This window comes from Lithobates pipiens, unplaced genomic scaffold (assembly GCF_037356315.1).
Source record: "Lithobates pipiens isolate NorthernLeopardFrog02 unplaced genomic scaffold, aLitPip1_a1.2 Scaffold_3, whole genome shotgun sequence".
Taxonomy (NCBI): Eukaryota; Metazoa; Chordata; class Amphibia; order Anura; family Ranidae; genus Lithobates; species Lithobates pipiens.
The window spans coordinates 89,442,771-89,464,168 of record NW_027507790.1 but is presented as its reverse complement, the minus strand read 5'-3'; the positions used below and the strand labels follow the sequence as shown (position 1 = coordinate 89,464,168).

At 43.1% G+C, this 21,398-nt stretch overlaps 1 protein-coding gene across 2 annotated transcripts in view; it reads left to right on the top strand.

Moving 5' to 3' along the window:
• HECTD4 (HECT domain E3 ubiquitin protein ligase 4) overlaps positions 1-21,398 on the top strand; it is a 269,419-nt gene that overhangs the window by 116,348 nt on the left and 131,673 nt on the right. For both annotated transcript variants that reach the window (XM_077462034.1, XM_077462033.1), the window contains exons 18-23: positions 12,225-12,349; positions 13,867-14,020; positions 14,156-14,256; positions 16,266-16,464; positions 18,008-18,127; positions 19,798-19,902. In XM_077462034.1, the coding sequence (XP_077318160.1) occupies positions 12,225-12,349; positions 13,867-14,020; positions 14,156-14,256; positions 16,266-16,464; positions 18,008-18,127; positions 19,798-19,902 (804 nt within the window). The remainder of the gene's footprint in view (positions 1-12,224; positions 12,350-13,866; positions 14,021-14,155; positions 14,257-16,265; positions 16,465-18,007; positions 18,128-19,797; positions 19,903-21,398) is intronic.

Genomic DNA, 21,398 nt, shown 5'->3' with positions numbered 1-21,398 from the left:
TGGTACATGAGGATCAAGCAGGCTTCATGCAAGGACTAAATGCCTCATTTAATCTCAGGAAGTAAATTAATTTACAGGCCCAACATGAAAATATTGGTTTGAGTAGTGGTGACCTTTGGGCACTGCTAAGGCCTTTGATTCGGTGGAGTGGAGCTACCCATGGAAATGTTTGACGCCCTATGGCTTTGGTCCCAGGTTTGTCAGATAGGTCCAATTGTTGTATCAGAATCTGGTGGCCAAGGTGGTAGCTAATGGGTGGACATCAGAGACCTTGGAACTGACCAAAGGTACAAGACAGGGTTGCCTGCTGTCCCCATTGTTATATGCTCTTACAGCTGAACCCCTTGCAGTATCCATTTGGGCAAATACAACAATCTGGGGTTTATGCTTGGGTACCTTTACAGAAAAAATCAGCATGTAGGGGTACAATATGCTGCTCTATCTGGAGCATTAAGGCCCCTCCCTTAGCAATGCATTACAAACAATAGAACAGTTTGGTTATTTTTCTGGCCTTAAAATTAATTGGGGAAAGTCCCAAATTTTGCACATCAATTTTTCTCCTCCCACTAGACCACAAGCTCGCTTCCTCTACAACGGGTTATCACCATTAAATATTTAGGGGTATATGTGACTAGATCTACAGCTTTATATTTCTCTCAATATAGAACCTTTATTCGCTTTAATTTAAATCAAAAATCCAAACCTGGGCCCATTTACCTTTTAGGCGTATTATATAAAAAATGCTACTCCTTCCTAAAATTCTTTATATATTATGGCACGCTCCAATATACTTATCTTTTGAAATACCTTGAGTCCATAAAAGCCCTCCTTAGACCGTTTGGAAAACTAAAATACATAAATTAGCCTGGCAAATTCTCAAAAACCACACGGATTTGAAAGGAATAGCTCTGCCAGACTTTAATGCCTATTGTATTCCCTCCCAGCTATCCCATTTATACCATATCGATAAGACGGACAGAGTTGGATTTGGCACACTCTTGTGACCCCCACTAGGCCCAGTTGACCTCTGATCCCCTCTGTGCTATAGGTATACGATATACTGGACCGGCAGAGAATCGTAAATCCCTATTGTATCACTATAGACATATATGTGATCTAGCATCTGTTAAACTTAAGTTCCCCCAGCAAAATGACTTCACCCCCCATTTGGCATAAGTCTCTTCCCGAATTCTTGATGATATCTGAGAGTGAGACCTGGAGTAAAAGAGGGATATTCTATTTGTCCCATCTACTTTCATCTGGAGAGATGAAACTATTTGACACTCTAAAAACAGAACTTATACTTGCAAATCATTATATTCTTGCAGGTTCGCCACACTATACGTTCCCAATACCCTAGTCCTTACCACAACCCACCCCTAATGTTATAATCAAAGTGATTAAAAGCCTCCCAGAAACTAATATCGTTTTTTTACAACATGTTATTTACCTCTTACTCTACTAAATTGGCGTATGCCCTAAAACCACATTGGGAGGAGGAGCTGGGGGGGGTCCTGGAGGATGAGGAGTGGAGTGAGGCATTGGACACCTGCAAAGTAGTGTCAACTAAACTCTGATCGACTGACTCAGATTTATATTCTGCATCTTGCATACCTCACCCCCTTATGAGTTGCCAGATTTTACAAGGGGGAACCCACCACCAGCTTGTCGTGTTCCTAGAATGTGGGCACGTTCTACTCCTTTCACACTGGGGCGGGAGGTGTGTCGGTGGTAAAGCGCCGCCATTTTTAAAACTGCCCCGTTAGCAGACGAGAGAGGGTTAAAAACCACCACAAAGCGCCTCTGCAGCGCTTTGCTATCAGTATAGCCGTGCTGCCCCATTGATTTCAGTGGGCAGGAGCGGTGTACACACGCTCCAAAGATGCTACTAGCGGGACTTTTTTTACCTTTCCTTCTAGCGTACCGATTCAGTGTGAAAGCCCTCGAACAGCAGTGGCTGTTTCAGGTCAGTGTGAAAGGGGTCTCTTTGGGGATTTTGGAAACAGATTGTGGCTTTCCTGCATGATACCATGGGCTCCGCTTTGACTTTAGATCCGAAGATGTGCCTGCAGGGGATATTCCCCCGACTCAGACATTGACAAATTCACCAAGACTTTCTTGCATGAAACCCTATTTTTGGCTCGGAAAACCATAGCGAGACATTGGATGAGGCACGGATAAGGCGGCACTGGTGGGCACGGATAAGGCGTCTTCTACCCCTACCTCAGTTTTTTTGTCCTAGGAGTTTTTGGTGCCTTTTCTTCAGCTCTGCTGAAAAAGTCATTTTTTTGCGCCCCCCTCGGTGACCTCAGTCAAGATAACGCGCTACGTTGCTGTTTGAGCTGGTCTCTGCATAGGGGCGTTTCCTCAGCATTAGCTTTTGGAGACCATATCCAGACTGTGGTGGACTGGACAGACCTTAGTGTACAGTTGGCCAAGCAGTGCTTTCCAGGGCTGTGGCACAGCCCCAGGGGTAAAGCTTGGTACACATGAACGGTCACAGCCGTTGTACTAACGATCTGACAGTACAGCGATCTCCCCCAATAAGCTTCAGCGTTCTGATAGTGGGACGGCCCCCCGCCAGAACACTCCGATCAGCGCTCTCACCCATTGGCTGGGAGCTGATCGCTACTGGCTTTCCAGCATGCTCGTCTAACACAAGCCGGCCAATCTGCCAGCTTCTGTCAGAGCGACTGACATACGCACAAGTAAACTGTTTTTTATTAAAACGGTCAATGTCTTCTGAAGGGGTTAAAATGTACTGTCAAATTTCGATCTAACCTTTTAAACCTGGACTCAGGGCTCCGGGAGTGCTGCCACACACGCGCACGTGTTATTTATTTTCCACCAATATTAACCACTTAAGGACCAGGCCTCTTTTTCGGACTTGGTGTTTCCATGTTTAAAACAGTTTTTTTTGCTAGAAAATTACTTAGAACCCCCAAACATTTTATATTGTTTTTTTTCTAACACCCTAGAGAATAAAATGGCGGTCATCGAAATACTTTTTTTCACACCGTATTTGCGCAGCGGTCTTAGAAGCGCACTTTTTTGGGAAAAAATTCACTTTTTTGAATAAAAAAATAAGACAACAGTAAAATTAGCCCAATTTTTTTTATACTGTGAAAGATAATGGTATGCCGAGTAAATTGATACCCAACATGTCACGCTTCAAAATTGCGCCCGCTGGTGGAATGGCGTCAAACTTTTAGCCTCAAAAATCTCCATAAGCGACATTTAAAAAGTTCTACAGGTTGCATTTTTTGCGTTACAGAGGAGGTCTGGGGCTAGAATTATTGCTCTCGCTCTACCGATCGCGGCGATACCTCACATATGTGGTTTGACCACCGTTTTCATATGCGGGCGCTACTCACGTATGCGCTCGCTTCTGTGCGCAAGCTCGTCGTAACGGGGTGTTTTAAAAAAAATTTTTTTTTTCTTATTTATTTTAATTTCTTTTATTTATTTTTACACTTTTTAAAATAAATAAATAAAATGGATCACTTTTATTCCTATTACAAGGAATGTAAACATCCCTTGTAATAGAAAAAAGCATGACAGGTCCTCTTAAATATGAGATCTGGGGTCAAAAGGTCCTCAGATCTCATATTTGGGCTAAAATGCAACAAAAAAAAAAAAAAAAAATCTGACATTTAAAAAAAAAATATACCTTTAAGAGGTATGGGCGGAAGTGACGTTTTGACGTCACTTCCGCCCTCCTATGGTATAGAGACGAGTGGGGGCCATCTTAGCCTCACTTGTCTCTATGCCCAGCAGACGGAAGGACCCGATCGCCTCCGCCGCTACCGACGGCTCCGGTAAGCGGCGGAAGGTGCGGGAGGGGGGGTGGCACCTCTCCCGCCGCCGATAGCGGTGATCTCGCGGCGAATCCGCCGCGGAGACCTCCGTTATCGTACAGCCGACCGCCGCCTGAAGAGAGGGATATCTCGGTTGTGGCAGCAGCTGCTGCCGTTACCGAGATATCCCTCTTCAAAAAATGGACGTACATCGTCGTGCGGCGGTCGGCAAGTGGTTAAGGGGTACATGTTAGATTACGTATTTCCTTTATCATAAGGGGAGGATTCCATATTCATTATCCAATCCTAACATACACTTAGTAGAATACATTGAATTATATACATGAAATATAGGAAGGTTTGCTTAAAGCAGTTGTATAGTCTTTTTTTACTTTTACCTATAGGTAAGCCTATAATAAGGCTTACCTGTTGGTAAGAAAAATATCTCCTAAACCTGTATGGTTTAGTAGATAATCCCCCTCGCAATGAGCTGTTGATTGCAGCGGTGCATGCGCACAGGGGATTCTCAGCTGAAAGCCTGGCAAACGCCGGACCCTGCCGGAAAGAAATCTCCCACGCGTGGGAGTGACGATATCGCAGCTCCGGCCACTCAGTGCCGGAGCCGCAATACCTGGAAGACGCGCCGAGGGAACATGTCCGCTCCCTCTGTGTGGATCGAGCAAGATGTCGGGCCTCGTTTACGGTAAGTATTTCATAATGAGCTAGTATGCGGTGCATACTAGCTCATTATGCCTTTTCCCTTGCAGGCCTGAAAAAAAAGTCAGGTTTACTCCCGCTTTAATATCTATATTTGCAGCATTCCATTTTTCAGTAAACAAGTTCCTCTTTTCTTTACTTGAATAAGGTTCACTGTTACTAGACAAATTTCTCGCATATAAACACAGTTGTCTACAAACAGATGAAAAAGGAGTTTTCTTTTCTTACATCAAGGAACACAAAGCCATAGTAATTACTATGTGGGTTAAATCAGACCGACAGGTGCTGGACACTGGCACGCCCCTAAAGGCATGTACTCCCCTATATAACCCTTCCCATTACTGGGAGTCCTCCGTTTTTTTTTCACCAGTGTCTAAGGTGTTGGTCACGAGTAACGATGTGCTGTGCTCCACGGGTAGTAATCCTTGATGAGGGCTAGCCATGCTGACTAAATCCATTCTGATGTCTTTTCATGGGCTAAATGAATGGTATCCTGGCCTCGTGTCCGAAGAAACGAGGTTTTGCTTGCGAACACTTCTCTTTAGAGAGCTGGACCCTGAGATCCAGTACTTTTTGGTAGTGAGGCCATAACGTTTTTACTGGCAGGGTGCTGTCACAGGTCCAGGATTGTGGGATAACCCGAGAGTTCCCCGGTTCCTGAAGGTTTCCTATAAGGTCTTGGAGCCTACCACGAAGGGTGAAGATTGGGTCTTTATCTTTGATAAAACCCTGCTGCGAGGATAAGGTGAAGGAGATTTTCTCAGGAATTTCTCCTTCTATATATAGTGTTGTTCCTCCAGCTGGAACAGACCTTCTGGTAAGAAAAGGGGGTCTGGTCTCTTTCTGTGCCCCCAGATTTATTCCACTTCGGGGACATGCCAGAACAGTTGCCTCTTTTTTTTCTTTTGCTAAGCCAAGGTTTTAACCCCCCCCCCCCCATGCTTGCAGGTCCACAGGACGCGCTAAGCGTGGGAAAATGCCTTCCTTGAAAGGAAATGGGGGGGGGGGGGGGGGGCATAATTCGCGGGAGGCCGTGGCTAACGCCATCAGACGCCGGCCACACATGGAGGAAGCTGGTCTCAGTGCTGTATGTGTGAAAGCTGCTGCTGGCTGTGGAGAGACAGAGCAGGTGGATGGCTTAGTCAGGTTAGTGTACACAGGCTTACTCCTTTGGTACATTATACTTTACTGTGGCTAGGGTTAATAGCAGCTAATGGTGCTAAATATTAACCTAGCAATGTACATTCTTTTGCATAGTGCTTCAGCTTTATGCTTCAGGCTATGAATGGTAATGGGGCCAGGAACTTCTCCAAAAGGTCACTTGTTTTGCATTGTAAACTAAATGCATTTCCAAAAGAATGTCATTCTCCTCTGGGAGGGATACGGTTAGTCAGATTGAGCTGTCAGGGGTGGAACACTTCAGTCCTTGTATATATCATACAAACGGGTTTGTTTCTTCTACCATTTAAAAGTTTGAAAAGAGGATTAATGCTATGATGTCTCTCCATAGTAGGACTAAACATAGCAGATTCCCATCTAGTCCTCAGGGCCCCTTTGTTGGGGTGCAGGAGGCTGGGGATCTGGTAGATCTTCCCAAATATTGGAAGATACTTATTTATGCTCTTCGGTGGATCCTAATATGGAAGGAGTAGCTCCGCAGGTCAGGTGCTTGTGTACTTCCTTAAGCCTTTTGTTGCCTGCAGCACAGGCTCTTGCGGTATCTACCTCCCCACCTGGGGATGTTTTTTCCTATTCAGCCATAGCTTATGTATTCTGAATGGGAACATTTCTATGAAGAAATGGGTTCCAGCAATTGATGCTGCAATTACCTCAGTGAGCAGAGTCTCACATGTCCGGTGGATAATGCACGATGTTAAAGGATCCAGCAAATTAAAGTTGGAACTCCCTTTTTAAGAGAAGATGTCTCTTGCAGTTCAGTAGCGTAGCTGGTTCTTGCTGCAATTGGTGTATCTCAGTCCATTAACCCTTTAACCTCTGCTCCACCATGTTGGTAGAGCACATTTTGAGTCATGCTAACTCATTGAAAAATGTGGACTCCAAAGGGTTAAGGAACAGTTTGTGGAGATACCTGAAATTCTGCCTGATCGGCAGGCCCAACAATAGGCTGGTGTATCTGACGCACTCACAGTAGATGCTATAAAAGACTCTATCATTTAAGGCTTATGCTTGGAATAGTGCTTTCTCGCAGAGTTCTGTGGCTGAAATATTGATCAGCCTAAGCACCATGTGAAAGCTCTTAGCCAGTTTGTTTCCCTTTCTGGGGTATGGCTATTTAGCGTGGATAAGTACACACAAAAGATCTGTAATAGGGTAAAGCTCTCTTTCCCAGTCGGTGATATCAGAGGTTTCCTTGGTGGAACAGGGGGTTTTTGCTCAAACCTTTTTAAAGTTCCAGAACCAGACAGAGAGGTAAGACCCATTCTAGATCTCGAAGATCTGAATCTGCACTTAAACATCCGATCCTTTCATAATTCGATCGGCTGTGTTCATCCTGCAAGGAGGCGAGTTGCATATCTCCATGTGCCAAATTTTTCCCGCTTACCAGAAATTTGTGCGATTTGAAATATAAAATTATCTTTTCAGTTGTGGCCCTGCCATTTGACTTAGCCACAGCACCACAAGTGTTATGAAAGATTCTGGCACCTCCTTTAGCCAGATTGAGGGCTCAAGGCATAGCGGTCCTAGCCTATTAGAAGATCTACTTTTAATAGATCATTTAGTCTCAGGTCTAAAACCAGAGTCTGATCTCAGCCGTAAATATCTGAAATCTCTAGGTTGGATACCCAACCTAGGAAGATTCTCCTTAAAACCAAGTAGATTACAGTACTTGGGGGCTAGTTATAGATACCCATACAGAAGAAGGTATTCTTACCCCAGACAGGAATCCGTTTCCATTGTAGGACTAATTCAACTTGTCAAAACAAAGGAAAATTCCTTCATCCGGCTGTGCAGGATATTTTTTAGGGGAGATGGTGGCCTCCTTCAAGGCCGTCCCTTATGCACAGTTTTACTCAAGAACTGCTTCAAGACACCATCCTGTTGGTCTGAAATAAAAAAGATTCAGGCCTTGTTTCCAATACGCTTGGCTCCCGACATAGCTCAGAGCCTTAATTGGTGGTTGCAAAATCTTTATCCTGGAAGTTAACAACAGATTCCAGCCTTCTAGGCTGGGGAGCAGCCTTGGAAGAAGATTCTGTCCAGGGGAGATGGTCCAGGTTAGAGGTCCTTGCCTATCAACTTTTTTTGGAAGTTTCAGGCAGTACGTCTGGCCCCGAGAATCTTGGCGGTCAGGCTACGGGACTGTCCTGTCAGGATTCAGACTGACAAGGCCATGGCGGTGGCTTACATCGATCACCAGGGGGGGCACGAGAGGTCGTGCAGCCCAAAAAGAGGTGAATAATGTTCTAGCTTGGGCAGAACAAAACATTCCTTGCCTATCGGCAATTCTCATTTTTCAGGCGTACTACTTTAGTTGCCAACAATTATTTCCAGGAGGATGATCTCTTCACCCCGACATCTTCTTAGCAATATGTCAGATGGGCTACTCCAGACATGGACCTATTCACGTCCAGATTAATCAACAAGGTCAACAACTTTGTCGAGAACAAGGGATCCACTAGCAAGCGGAACAGACACATTAGTCTTTTCATGGGATCTGTTTTCACGGATCTATGCATTTCCTCCAGTTCTGCTACTTCTGTGCCTTCTCTGCAGGATTAAGCAGGAACAAAAAATGATTCTGGTGGCCCCAGCGGGTCCCAGAAGATCTTGATTTACCGAGATCATAAGGATGGTAGTAGGAGTCCTTCAGACTCTGCCATTATAGCCAGACCTTCTTGCACAAGGTCCGGTATTTCATCATACCTTTATGGTCGAAATTTTTTTACAGGTTTAATCCCACTCTATAAAAGATCATGGGTGATCTTCTTCGGTAGTGTCTACTTTGATTAATGCCAGGAAACCGGCTTCCAGAATCGCTTACTTTAGAGTCTGGAAGGCCTATGTTTCTTGGTGTGGATCCAGGGGTTGGCACCCCAGGAAGTATGTCATAGGCAGGATTCCTGATGTCCTGCATATGGGATCTGAAATGAAGCTGGCCTTTATTTCTATCAAGAGACAGATCCCGGCCTTGTCATTGTTTTTTCCTATGGCCTCTTGCTTCCCACTCTTGGTGCGTAGCTTATTCAGGGGGTGACACTGTTTATTCCCCCTATCAAGGCACCTCTAAATCCTTTGGATTTAAAATTGGTCTTATCGGCTTTGCTGAATCAGCAGTTCGAACCTTTACGAGAAATTGCCATGGTTCTTTCACAAGAAAGATGATCTTTTCTGGTTGCCATTTCTTCTGCTAGAAGAGTATCAGAACTAGAGGCTCTGTCTTGTAAGAGCCATATTTCATCATGCATCAGGATGAAGTGGTTTTATGTCCTCATCCTGAATTCCTACCAAAGTGGTAATCGGTTTTTCATTTAAACCAGGGTATTATTCTTCCTTCTTTTCCCCAGAGCCTTAATCTAGGGAAGAGAAGGCACTATATTCTCTTGATGTAGTAAGAGTGATCAGAGTCTAATTAAAGGTGACCGACCGCTCAGGTTCGCAAAACACAGATTTTGTTTGTACTACTAGAGGGTCCAAGATGTTGACAGACAGCGTCAAGATCCACTATTTTCCAAATGGATTTGTCAAGTGATTATTTAAGCTTTAGCTTAAAGAAGAAAATTCTTCCTTCTCAGGTTAAGAGCACACTCATCCATTAGTGCCTCTTGGTTGGTGCATCATCAGGCCTCTATGGCTCAGGTCTGTAAGGCCGTGACTTGGTCTTCGGTTCATACGTTTATCAGATTTTATCAAATCGATATTAAAGGATATTGCCGTTGGGTGCAGTAGGCTGCAGTATGAGTCCTCTGGCATCCTGTTTTTGTTCGGTCTCCCCCCCTTCAGTTGCCATTGCTTTGGGACATCCCACATAATAATTACTATGGCTCTGTGTCCCCTGTTGTAAGAAAAGAAAATAGGATTTTTATAACATCTTACCTGTAAAATCCTTTTCTTTGTTGTACATCAGGGGACACAGAGGTCCCTCCCTTCTTTGGGATACACTTGTATTGCTTGGTTACAAAACTGAGGACTTCCAGTAATGGGAGGGGTTATATAGGGGAGTACACTCCTTTAGGGGCGTGCCAGTGTCTAGCACCTGTCGGTCCGATATAACCCACATAGTAATTACTATGGCTTTGTGTCCCCTGATGTACATCAAAGAAAAGGATTTTACAGGTAAGCTGTTATAAAAATCCTATTTTCTACCAATCTGAAGTATTGTTCATAATTATATTAGACAATTAGTTAACCCTTTATCTTCTGACATTCAACCCATGTGTTATGGGGCTTGACCCTGTCTCTGAAGACTCACTTGGGGCTCATTTACACTTTTCTTTGACTTCAACATACATTAAAACGCCTATTGCTTCAGCATCCCTTTTTGTGTTTTTAATTTGGTGGTGCTTTGATGATGCTTTGGTTGTACCCACCGTTTGCACATCTGGGAGCGTATTTTACTTTCCTACCACTGCCAGTTTTACTGAGGGCTGACGTCAAGGGCTCTGCACACTCCTCACTCTCCCACCATTCAGCCTAAAGGAAACACCACCCCGCTGCTGCTCCTGCTTAAGCACCATGTGAGTCTCTGGTCTGTTTCCACAGCTCTCCTACAGTTCCCCTCCAGCCCGAAACGCTTAGCAGCATCAGCTGCCAGGATCTGACAACTTTGGGCCTTTATGGCATTACTGCTGTGTGGACACTAGGGATGAGCTCAGGCGTGTTTGCATGGAACACGTGCAGAGCCCGCCAGGAAGTCTGCGCAGTGCTGCGCTAATCACGGGCAGTGAGACATTACTCCGATGTGCGGCTGCAGAGATCGGGCACTGTCTCACTGCCTGTGATTAGCTCAGCGCTGTGCCGACTTCCTGGCGGGCTCTGCGCTTGTTCCATGGGAACATGCCTGAGCTCATCCCTAGTGGACATATTGGGGGAGATTTACTAAAACGGGAGCACACAAAATCTGGTGCAGCTGTGCATAGTAACTAATCAGCTTCTAGGTTTTATTGTCAAAGCTTAGTGAACAAGCTGAAGATTTTAGACCCCCCTTTATTTTTCTATTGTTTTTTTCTTTTGTTTTTGTTTTACTTTGAATGAATGTCTTTATAATGCGCGACAATCTAGATGGCTTACAGTGAAACTTTGTACTATACCTTTATTGGATCTATGATTATGCCCTGTAAAACTGTTAACTGTGTGCTTTGATGCTTTATTAAGGATAAGCCTATACTGTACCGTACATAGCTCACTGTTTGACATGTGTGGCTGTATATTAGCTATGTTCTTTAATAAACATTTTCTGATTTAAAAAAAAAAACAAGCTGAATATAGAAGCTGGTTGACTACAATGCACAGCTGCACCAGATTCTGTGTGCATCAGGCTCCTGCAGAAAAAAAAACCCTTTTTTTTATTTCCTGCAAAAATGTGTGCATTTTATTATTTTTACCTAAAAGGTGAACTTATCCTTTAAAGAGGAAGGAAAGGCTATTGAAAAAAAAAGCAACCTGCAAGGCAAAGGCATAATGAGCTAGTATGCATAGCATGCTAGCTCATTATGAATAACTTACCTGAGAACGAAGCCCCCCGAAGCGGTCCTCCGTCTTCATCTTCGCTGCTGCCATGTATCCCGGAGTGACTTCCGGGTCTCGCTGCTCCGGTGCTGTGATTCGCCAGAGCCGCGATGACATCACTCCCGCGCATGCGCTCGGGAGCCGACACAAGCAGCATATCGCAATGATCTGCGGCCGACTCAGTGCGCCTGCGCACCGCTGTCTACGGCGCATGGGTGCCTGTCTTTTTGTAAATATCTCCTAAACCGTATAGGTTTACAAGATATTTCTTGGACCTACAGGTAAGCCTTAATCTAGACTTACCTATAGGTCAAAGTGGTTTGTAAGGGTTTACAACCACTTTTAAAGGTCTCTGCTGTGAACATGTAGGAAATAACATTTCAGTTGTAGCTTCGTCATTGAGGGTCTTTTTGTCTGTGTGTTTTTTTTCTTGTTCTGTGAAAATAAATCTAGCCAAGAAAGTTAAAATAAAATGCAAAGTTTTTTAGTTCTCCCTTTTTTGTTATTGAATGTTAATTAAAGATTGAATAGCTAGGTTTTGACTGTTTAATAGTACCTTGTGTTCTGATCACAAGTTTTCTGGAGCAGCTATATTTCAGTAGCCTCGGCGTGCACAAAGGCAGGTGACTTTTACTTTCACCTTTCTGTCATTACCCCTTGAAGTCTGGTTAGAATAATACTTGCATAACTCTCTCTGCAGCCAACAGACAGGAGAGGCTGATCTGCCTTCTTAGTTTGATATTGAGGCATAGCATTTTGCTATTGCCATACAGGGTTATCCCAGATTATATATTCTCAAAAAAACACTGTTAAAACAAGTGTAGATTTGTATCTGCTGTATAAATTATTTAAAGTAAATTTTAATGGTAGGCCAGCTTTAATAATCTGCAATGTTTTGCTGCTCATTACAGAAATCTTCAGTTAACCCTTACTTTGTTTTGGAGGGTAGTAGAGCAAAAAAAAAAAAGATGTTTTCAGATATATCTCAACTGATTCAGTTTTTGTTTCTTCTTTTTTTCTTAGGAACTGCAGACTAGCATTTTGAGTTTGGCAACCCAGATTTTAACTGGGTGTGATGAAGTACTGGAAATGCTGCAGAGAGTCACGACTGCTCTCATCAACAGTGACATTCTTGATAAAGATTTTAGGTATGTCCTTGCGCAGTAAATCACTAACAAGATGGTGGGATGTTTTTTACCTTAATGCATATAATGCATTAAGGTAAAAACATTTGTGATTTTAGAACTACTTAAAAACCCCCTGCAAATTGTGTCCCCATCAATACTTTAAAATTATTCCAGAAATCTTCTGCATTCATTCCCTTTGTGTCTGTGTCTGCAATTCATTCTGCTCTCAATGTCTCACTTTGTAGCCACCCATTCAGGTGTACTGGTAGCAGAGGCTACAAGTGTGATGACAAGGGAAAGACCATATACCCTGGGCATTCCTTTAGAGAAATATGTTTCTTCCTGCGGCATCAGTATAGTGCAGGTAGCTGCGCTGATTAGTTGCTTGATTGTTATTTTAGAAGTAGGACTGATGGTATGTAATCAAGCAACTGATGGGCAGACTGCATGACAGAAGACTATATCATTCAACTCCCTTCCTGGTACATGCACATATAAATGGTGCCAGGGATGTGGTGTTGCACTCTGGTTCACATGGAACAGGACCAGGAACACTGCAAGGAACCATGGGAGATGTAGTTTTTCAGTCAGTCAGAAAGATGATGCATCACCTGCCCCCCGGTTGGCTGTTAGGAAGAGTAGGAAAAACAGCAGCTGCAGCTACAGGTATGGACTGGGGTAATGCACACTTTTTCAAAGTAAGAAAAATAGTTCAATTCTAAAACAGTATTTTATCAATACTTATTGGTTGTAAAGTCTGAAGGTTTAATTTGACCTCAATGCATTATCTTCGATAAGATAAAGAAAAAACCTTCTGCGTGCAGCTGCCCCTCTACCGCCCCCCATATCGATCCAGTGCTGTGCAAAAGAGCTAAGCCTTTCTCTGCTCTCTCTCTCCTCATTGGCTTCTGCTGCTGTCAATCACAGCCTGTGAGTGGGGTGGGGCTGAGCCAGCCACACTCAGTGTGACAATGGGCACACAGGGGTGAGCCCACATAAGCGTACCAGGAGCAAGCAGTTTGCTATGGTGGGCGTTTGGTGGCGGGGAGAAGCCAGGAGCGCTGGACTGCAGAAGAGGAAGATCAGGGCTACTCTATGGAAAACTATTGCACAGAGCTGGCAAGTATAACATGTTGGGTTTAAAATAAAAAATGTGATCCTTTACAATCACTTTAATGTAATGAATGACATTAGTAGTAGTAATGTAAAGCGACTTCCATCTGACACAGCAGCAGTAAAACATAATTCACAGATTTGAACTGTGTGTAGATCTTTTGCTTTGCACTGTAGCAACAGTATTATTGACTGTATTGGTAGGACTATGCTTAAAACGCAGGCCTGGTAATTTGCGTTGCTCAAATTTGTACTTCTGCCCAAAGCCACTAGTCAATTCAATGGGCACAGATTACTTTTCTCTATGCTTTTTTTGAAAGCTTGTTCAAACAGAACATGGATTGTCTTCAGTAGGTTCATATAATACAAGTGGTTGTGACGGTTGCCATTTTTTTATTTATTTATTTTTTTATTTACTATTCTAGAATGAAAGGTCTAGAGCAAATTACCAAGTCCACTATGCTTGGCCATCTCCTTCCAGTACTACTTACATCTCTCATGCACCCCAATTTGCAGACCTTAATAATGGCGGATGCTCTGATGCCTCAATTAGTGCAACTTGTACTCTACACTAGTCAGGTAAGACAAATAAAATTCTGAACTGCGGACACTGTAATTTGCCAGTTCTTTGTGAAATAAAGTACTCACCATATAGAATAAGTAATCAGATTACTGTCGTTTCTAATGTCACCCTCTTAAACTGTTTCCCTTTAGACTGCTCTACTGCTTAAAACTCAGTGTACCGCTCTGGCAGATGTGGGAAATTCCTCAAGTGGGATTTTAGAGCAAAAGACCAAAGTGTCACCAGATGACAGGTAATCTATGTTAGTGTGAATTATGTTTTTTGCCAAATTTCTCTTTCCTAGTTAATAGAAAAGAAAAGGCTAAACCCTCACTGTGTGTGTTTTTTATATAGGTATCCAACCTACCAACACTTTATTCTGTACTCTGGCTTGTTTCTGTGTAAAGCCTAATCCTTGCATGGCCTCTCACCAGCAGTATGGCCCTTTGTAAAACACTGCTTTCAAGTGCGGTTTATTTCTTAACGTTGTAGAAAGTAAAGTAACCACGATCAATGTAAAACTAGTTTGGAAGAAAAATTAACTTCTTGTTTCATAAGATCCAATGTATTGCAAGGCTGCCAAAAAAATGAAAAATCTTTTCAGTATGCCAGTATGCACGTGTTCCAGGCACAACTGTCTAAAAGGGAGATTTCCCTTACTTTAGGCGATTTTCTCTAAATTCTGTTGAATATGGGTCAGGAAGTAAATTAAAATGTTCCCAATGGTATATAGCAGGGGTCTTCAAACTTTCTAAGCAAAAGGCCAGTTTACTGTCCTTCAGGCTTTAGGGGGGGCCTCACTATTCCCAGTGAGAGTAGAAAATGTCCCTGCATCAGTGCCCCATCATTGGTTTTAATGAAAGAAATAGTGACCCATTGTTGATATCAGTGAGGAGAATAGTACTCCATTGATGGTGTCAGTAGCGGTAGGGGGGATGGTGCCCCATCATTGCTGTCAGTTGGTAGAATATTGCCCCAAGGACCAGATGAAGGCAAGCAAAGGGCCCCCGGGTGGCAGTTTGGAGACCACTGGTATATAGCAAGCAAAAAAACTAAAAAGAAACTTGGCAGTGGGTTTGACCCTTTCTGACTCTATTCAAATCTAAATAAAAACCTTTTTGGCTGCATATTCACTCCACTTGTTTTCCCAAAGTTTTTTACCCCCTTCATGTCCAGGCATTTTTTTTGCTATTCAGCACTGTGCTACTTTAACTGATAATTGTGCGGTTATGCAACAATTTATGCAAATTTAATTTATATCCTGTTTTTCACACAAATAGCTTTCTTTTTGTGGTATTTGCACTATAAACAAAAACAGACCAAAATTGTTGGGAAAAAAAAGCCCAATATTTTTCATTTTCTGCTATAGGAACATATCCAATAACAAATGTGAAATTCAAATTTCTTCATGAATTTAGGCCAGAATGTATTCTGCCACGTCTTTAGTAAATAAAAATAAAAAAATCACAATAAGTGTACATTATTTTGTTCGCGTGACTGTTATAGCACCTAATTATAGTATATGTACTGGAATTTTTATTTATTTTTTACCTTTATACTAGTAATGGCAGTGATCAGTGACTTATAGTGGGACTGTAGTGTGTTAGACAATCTGACACTGTCTGTGGGGGGGGGGTACACTAACTGACACCAACATTACACAACTGGCTGGCAAGGGGTTAACATCTAGAGGCGATCAAGGGGTCAACTCTGCGCCAAACGATGTGTAATGTGCGTAATATGTGATGCTTTTACTAGGTGATCATTTTTCCCTGTTTTGTGGGAAATAGTGAGATTGCCTGTCGGTTCACAGAGTTCTTTATGAAATAGAGCTCTCTTCTGAGACGATAAGCAGGTCGCGGAGATTAATAATTGGCTGTTTACCTGCTGCTTGGCTTGTGCTGTAACAAATGACAGCCATACCGGTAGACGGGCACATCTTACCTGGAAGCACTGATCATGTACTAGATAAGTGATCCAGTGCACTGCCACAGTAGTAGTACGTGGAACGGTCACTAAGCAGTTAACGAACATACAGTCTTATGTTTGGGAAATAGTTTGCAAAAAAGCTGTCTGATGTACTACAAGTATTGTGATTCTTGCGGAGGGATCAGGTACTGCTGACTTTTTTTGTGCCATATTTAGTAGTGGGCCTTGTAAGCAGGGGATTGAAGGTGCTTCTACAGGCATTGTTGTGTTTTTTTTTTTGGGTCCACATACACATATGCTTTTCTTTTTCAATGTTTCCATATTGTGCCTCAGGATGCTTGAAGAGAAGGAAGAGCCTGGTTTTCTTACTGGACTGAAGATACCAGCTCCATGGGCTGCTGGAAAAACTGTGGAGACGGCACACCCTGTTAGAGACAACTACAAGTTCAAAGAAAGTGTACACATACCTGGGGCTCGATGTCTCTATCTCCGCTTTGACAGCAGGTGTTCCTCGCAATATGATTATGATAAGGTTTGTGCACTAATGAGTCTGCTCATTGGACCGTTGTCTAAGGCTAGTCATTCACGATTTCTCTTGTTCAGCCCCATGGACTGGGGGACAGAAATCAATAGATTCCCTCTAGGGGTGCCAGTGCCCAGCAGCCCCACCAGTGTCCGTCATATGCAGCTTGCCAGTGCCCAGCAGCCACACTAGTGCCAGTCATATGCAGCTTGCCAGTGCCCAGCAGCCCCACCAGTGCCCATCATATGCAGCCTGCCTGTGCTCGCTTTAGCGGCTATCTCTGTGTGTCACGGAGCTGGATTTGAATTGCCCAGACTGCAGTAACAATGTCCTGCCTCCTATAATCGCGTCACGCTGATTCAGTGTCCCACCATTGGATCAATGTGCCGTCTATCACAGGAGGAGGGACATTGTTACTGCAGCCGGGCAGTTCAACTCTGTGAAACACTGAGATAGCGCCGTGGCGAGGAGGGAGTCGAGGAATGTTGAGCTGGGTAACGTTGACAGGACCCCAGGCACAGCTTGAATTTCAGCCAGTTCATTAGGCAATTGGTCAAAATTCAAGTTGTGTGTGTCCAGCATAAGCACTGTAGATATTTTTTATAACTATATTATGCAGGATTTATATAGCTCCAACAGTTTACGCAGCACTTTACAACATAAGGGCAGGCAATACAATTAAAATAAAGTAGGAATCGGGGAGCTCTGCTCATTAGAGCTTACAATTACAATTTAATTTTTTGAACTAGAATTAGTTATTTGTTAAATGATACTTTTGAATTCTAACCATTTACTGCATACTTAGGCTAGTGCTACACAGACTGTTTTAATCTCTTATGCTGAGAGATTTAAATGCTTGTTAGTCATCTGATAAGGAGCACTGATTTTTTTTATTTTGTTTTTTTGCGCTATAAGGCAGAGTTCACACTGGCATTGACAGCTGATATAATTGACAACACACAGTGCTGTTCACAATATCAAAAGATGAAGTGTCGCTTTGCTTCAAAATGGCAGCCTCATATCAAGTCAGGAGGCGTTTGAAACTTTTCAAATCTATGGTAATGCGCCGGAAGCCCACTGACGGCCGATGACTCATCGGTTATGGTTGCGGCGGCCTATTACTGGCTCACTCCTTAGAAAACAGTTATTTCAGGCGTTGGTGGTGCAATTTTTTTTTTTTTTTAACAAGCGTTTAGGGGATCATTTTTAATGAATTTAAAAGCTTATAAACTGCACCTATTAATGTGTCTTAACACTATAAGCGCATTTGATAAGTGTCAGTATTTTGAGCAAGTGTGAACGAGCCCTACATGAGGTGACTGCCAACAAGTGGTTAAAACCACATTTATTATAGCTCCCCTGAATTGGAACAGTGTGTAGGAGGGAATGTCGCACTGCTAGTGACCCGGCCGCTGCTTGTGTGTAAGAACAGTGTTATGACTTTCCAATGTGCTGCCGTACAGGATATTTTTACAGTTGCAAAAATCCTTAAGGAGCTACATATTTATTACTGTATATGCAGCATGACTATGTTCTATATTTAAATATGCAGCTGGTGATTTATGCTGGTCCCAATACAAATAGCCGGAAAGTGGCAGAATATGGAGGAAATACACTCGGATATGGAAGTAGAAGTGTGCTGGGAACAGGCTGGCCAAAGGATTTGGTGAAGGTACAATTCTTATCCTCTACATTGATTAATTGTTTTATTGGTGATGTCATGTTATTTGCTTAAGAAAATAAAATGGTTATCTGTGGTGACTATGCACTTATACCCTATAACAGTTATGGCGAACCTTGGCACCCCAGATGTTTTGGAACTACATTTCCCATGATGCTCATGCACTTTGCAGTGCAGTTGAGCATCATGGGAAATATAGTTCCAAAACATCTGGGGTGCCGAGGTTCGCCATCACTGCCCTATAATGTGACCATGCATTTTTGGTGATAACCATCTTAAAGCGGGAGTTCGCCATTTTTTTTTTTTTCTTTTTTTTTTTAAAAGCCAGCAGCTACAAATACTGCAGCTGCTGACTTTTAAAATAATGACACTTACCCGCCCAGTGCGCCCGCGATGTCGGCACCCGAAGCCGTTCTCTCGATCGTCTCTCGGGTGCTGCCGCTGCCATCTTGGGTATGGGAATCAGGAAGTGGAGCCTTTCGGCTTCATTTCCCGGTTCCCTACTGCGCGTTCGCGAGTTGTGCTGCGCAATAAGGATGGTTCCCGCTTTCTCTCCGTGTGTTTCCCAGCAGGCAGCGGGGGACCTTCGGAAAGGGGCGTAGATTCTGCGGAAAGGGGCGTACCTTCTGCAGAATCTACGCCAGAAGTGGGTGCAGATACCTGTACTGTACAGGTACCTGCACCCCCCCCCCCCCCCCCGAAAGGTGCCAATTGTGGCGCCGGAGGGGGTGGAGGGTTCCAATGAGCGGAAGGTCCACTTTAGGGTGGACCTCCGCTTTAAATGCAAAAGATTATTGCATTTTGTAAATAAAAGTATAATATATACATTTAAATCATGTTTCTAAAAGCATTTAAAGTGACCTTTTTTTTTTTTTTATCGACTAGCTCTTAGTCTTTTATCACTGATGGACAGAGAGAATGTGTAGTTTGATTGGGTCACTCCTAAAATGATTTGAACTTCCCACAAATTATTACTGATCTCCAACCAGTTAAAAAAAAATGGGTTTGTTTGCAAAGAAGTGGATTATTGCTGCAGTTGATCCTGCCGTTTCTGTCCTAAACAAACATCTCATTGTACCTATTGAAGATGTTAATTCTTTCAAAGATTCCACAGATAGAAAATTTGGGACGCTCATAAAGCCTATCATAGGCCTAGCCCTGCAATTTGCTCTTGCAGCAATTTCATTATATCAAGCTGCAGCTAACTGGACTGGGACAATGAACAACCGGAACAATCCTGCTCTGCTTTTTTATGTGGATGCCCTAGAACATGTCATGAGACGAATTCCCAGAATGGCTCTCATCTCCATTCACATACGCAGAATCTTATAGATAAATGCTTTGACAAATGAAACTGCTTGCAAGGGGTTCTCTTACACACACATCTTTCCAAGGAGGACGTCTGGAGAGGCACTTGACCAATTCATCAAAGAGGTTACAGATGGGAAGGTTTTACTGCCACTGCGAAATGTCCCACCACCCTTTTACCTCAGGAGCTCCTAGATCCTCTAAACACAGAGCACCTGTCCATTCTAGGCAGGCTTCAACTTCAAACTTAAGCTCAACTCTTTCTTCCATTAGCATGGAACGGTGGTTGACTTGTTAAATAACTAGTCTTTCTTCTTCTAGTCCAGTAAGTGATGTCTGGTTTATGTTGTCAGGTAGAGGGCGATACTGTCACATTTTCTTTTGAGATGAGGAGTGGCCGTGAGCATAACACACCAGACAAGGCTATGTGGGGTTTCTCCTGTACTGTCCGGGCACAGGTATGTATGTTCCTAAAACTAAATGTCTATTGGCGAAGTGATGATGTTATTGTAATACTTTGAACTTCTTGCATGGCTTGATTTGTTATTTTTTTTTTATGCTGTGCTTAAGTGTTTTTTTAGCTGCACTGTTGCACTGCTTTTTCGGGCACTAGCAGGTCGCTTTTTTTTTTTTTTAAGGTCACGGAACGACATGACCTTTAAAAAAAAAAAAAAAAAAAAAAAAAAAATCTTTGGAAGTGCTGCCTATTCATTTCAATGGGCAGGGGTGTTTTTTAAGCTCTATTTACAGTGCTCCAAAGATGCTGCTTGCGGGACTTTTTTCTATCGCCCTGCAAGTTCATTGCCCCAGGGTGAAAGCACCCATTCAAATGAATGGGAGGCAGTTTTTGGGGCACTTTTCAGGTGCTATTTTTAGCACAAAAACTTTTTCATTGTGAAAGGGGTCTAAGTATATTTGTGAAGTTCGGCACCTCCGACAGGCTTTAATTACAGTAGTACTTGATTCTGAGACTCTAAAACAGGTCAGGTCTGAATGTCTTAAAGCCTCCCCCTCCTATAATAAACTATGAATCAAATAAGTATGAGAAAATAATATTTTTATTTATTTTTACTTGCCTATTCCTTTTTTTCCTTGCCACCCCAGTCCTCCCTTCCACCCCAACAGATAGGGCTTCCTTTCTAAAATATGTCATTGGTGGCCGGCTTCTTCATTATCTGCCAGGCCATCAGATAATGTCTGTCTGCCCCAGTTCTTGTCCATGTGCTATACGATATCTGGCGTACACTGTTGTTTTATATGTTGCTGCGGCCCATTGCAGTGTGTAAACAAAAAAAAAAAAGCCCTTAACCCTGCTATCTTGTAGTTTATGCACAAGATCTCTGTGGAAAGTACTAAAATAATTTTTCTGTATTGTGCAGCACAAGACACAGTCATAATAGATTGGTTATATGCTACACCCTCAAGGTGACTGGACACTGGCATAGCCAAAGTTTTTTCCGCTCCCTCATAAAACCCCTCCGATCATATAATCCTCTGATTTTTTTTTTTTCTAGTGTCCATAGGTGATGGATGCATAGCCCTGTGGGAGAGAAGTTAGTTGGAACAGTGAATTCTTCTATGAAAACCAATGTGGCAGAGGGTGCCAGTTCTCTGGATCAGTGCTCCCTGGCTTGGTGCCATGGGGACTGTACCCAAAACCCTGGGCAAAGACCGGATCATGGCTGGCCTGAAATTTTGCAACTGCACCCCTCTATATGGGTATGGGTCCCCTCCCTGGGGTGGGGGGAGAAGTGGGGGAAGTAAGCAGTTGCTTTTTGCCAGAGTTGCATCTAAGGTAGCACAATTGCAGCAGGCATAATTAGCAGTGGACCCTTTAAGAAGGCCCCGCCTTACTCATAGGGTGAACCAGCCCCTTTTGGCTGGTGGATTTCCCAAGTTTAGGCTGTTTTTTTATGACACATAGGGAATAGTGAACACTAATTTGTTTACACCT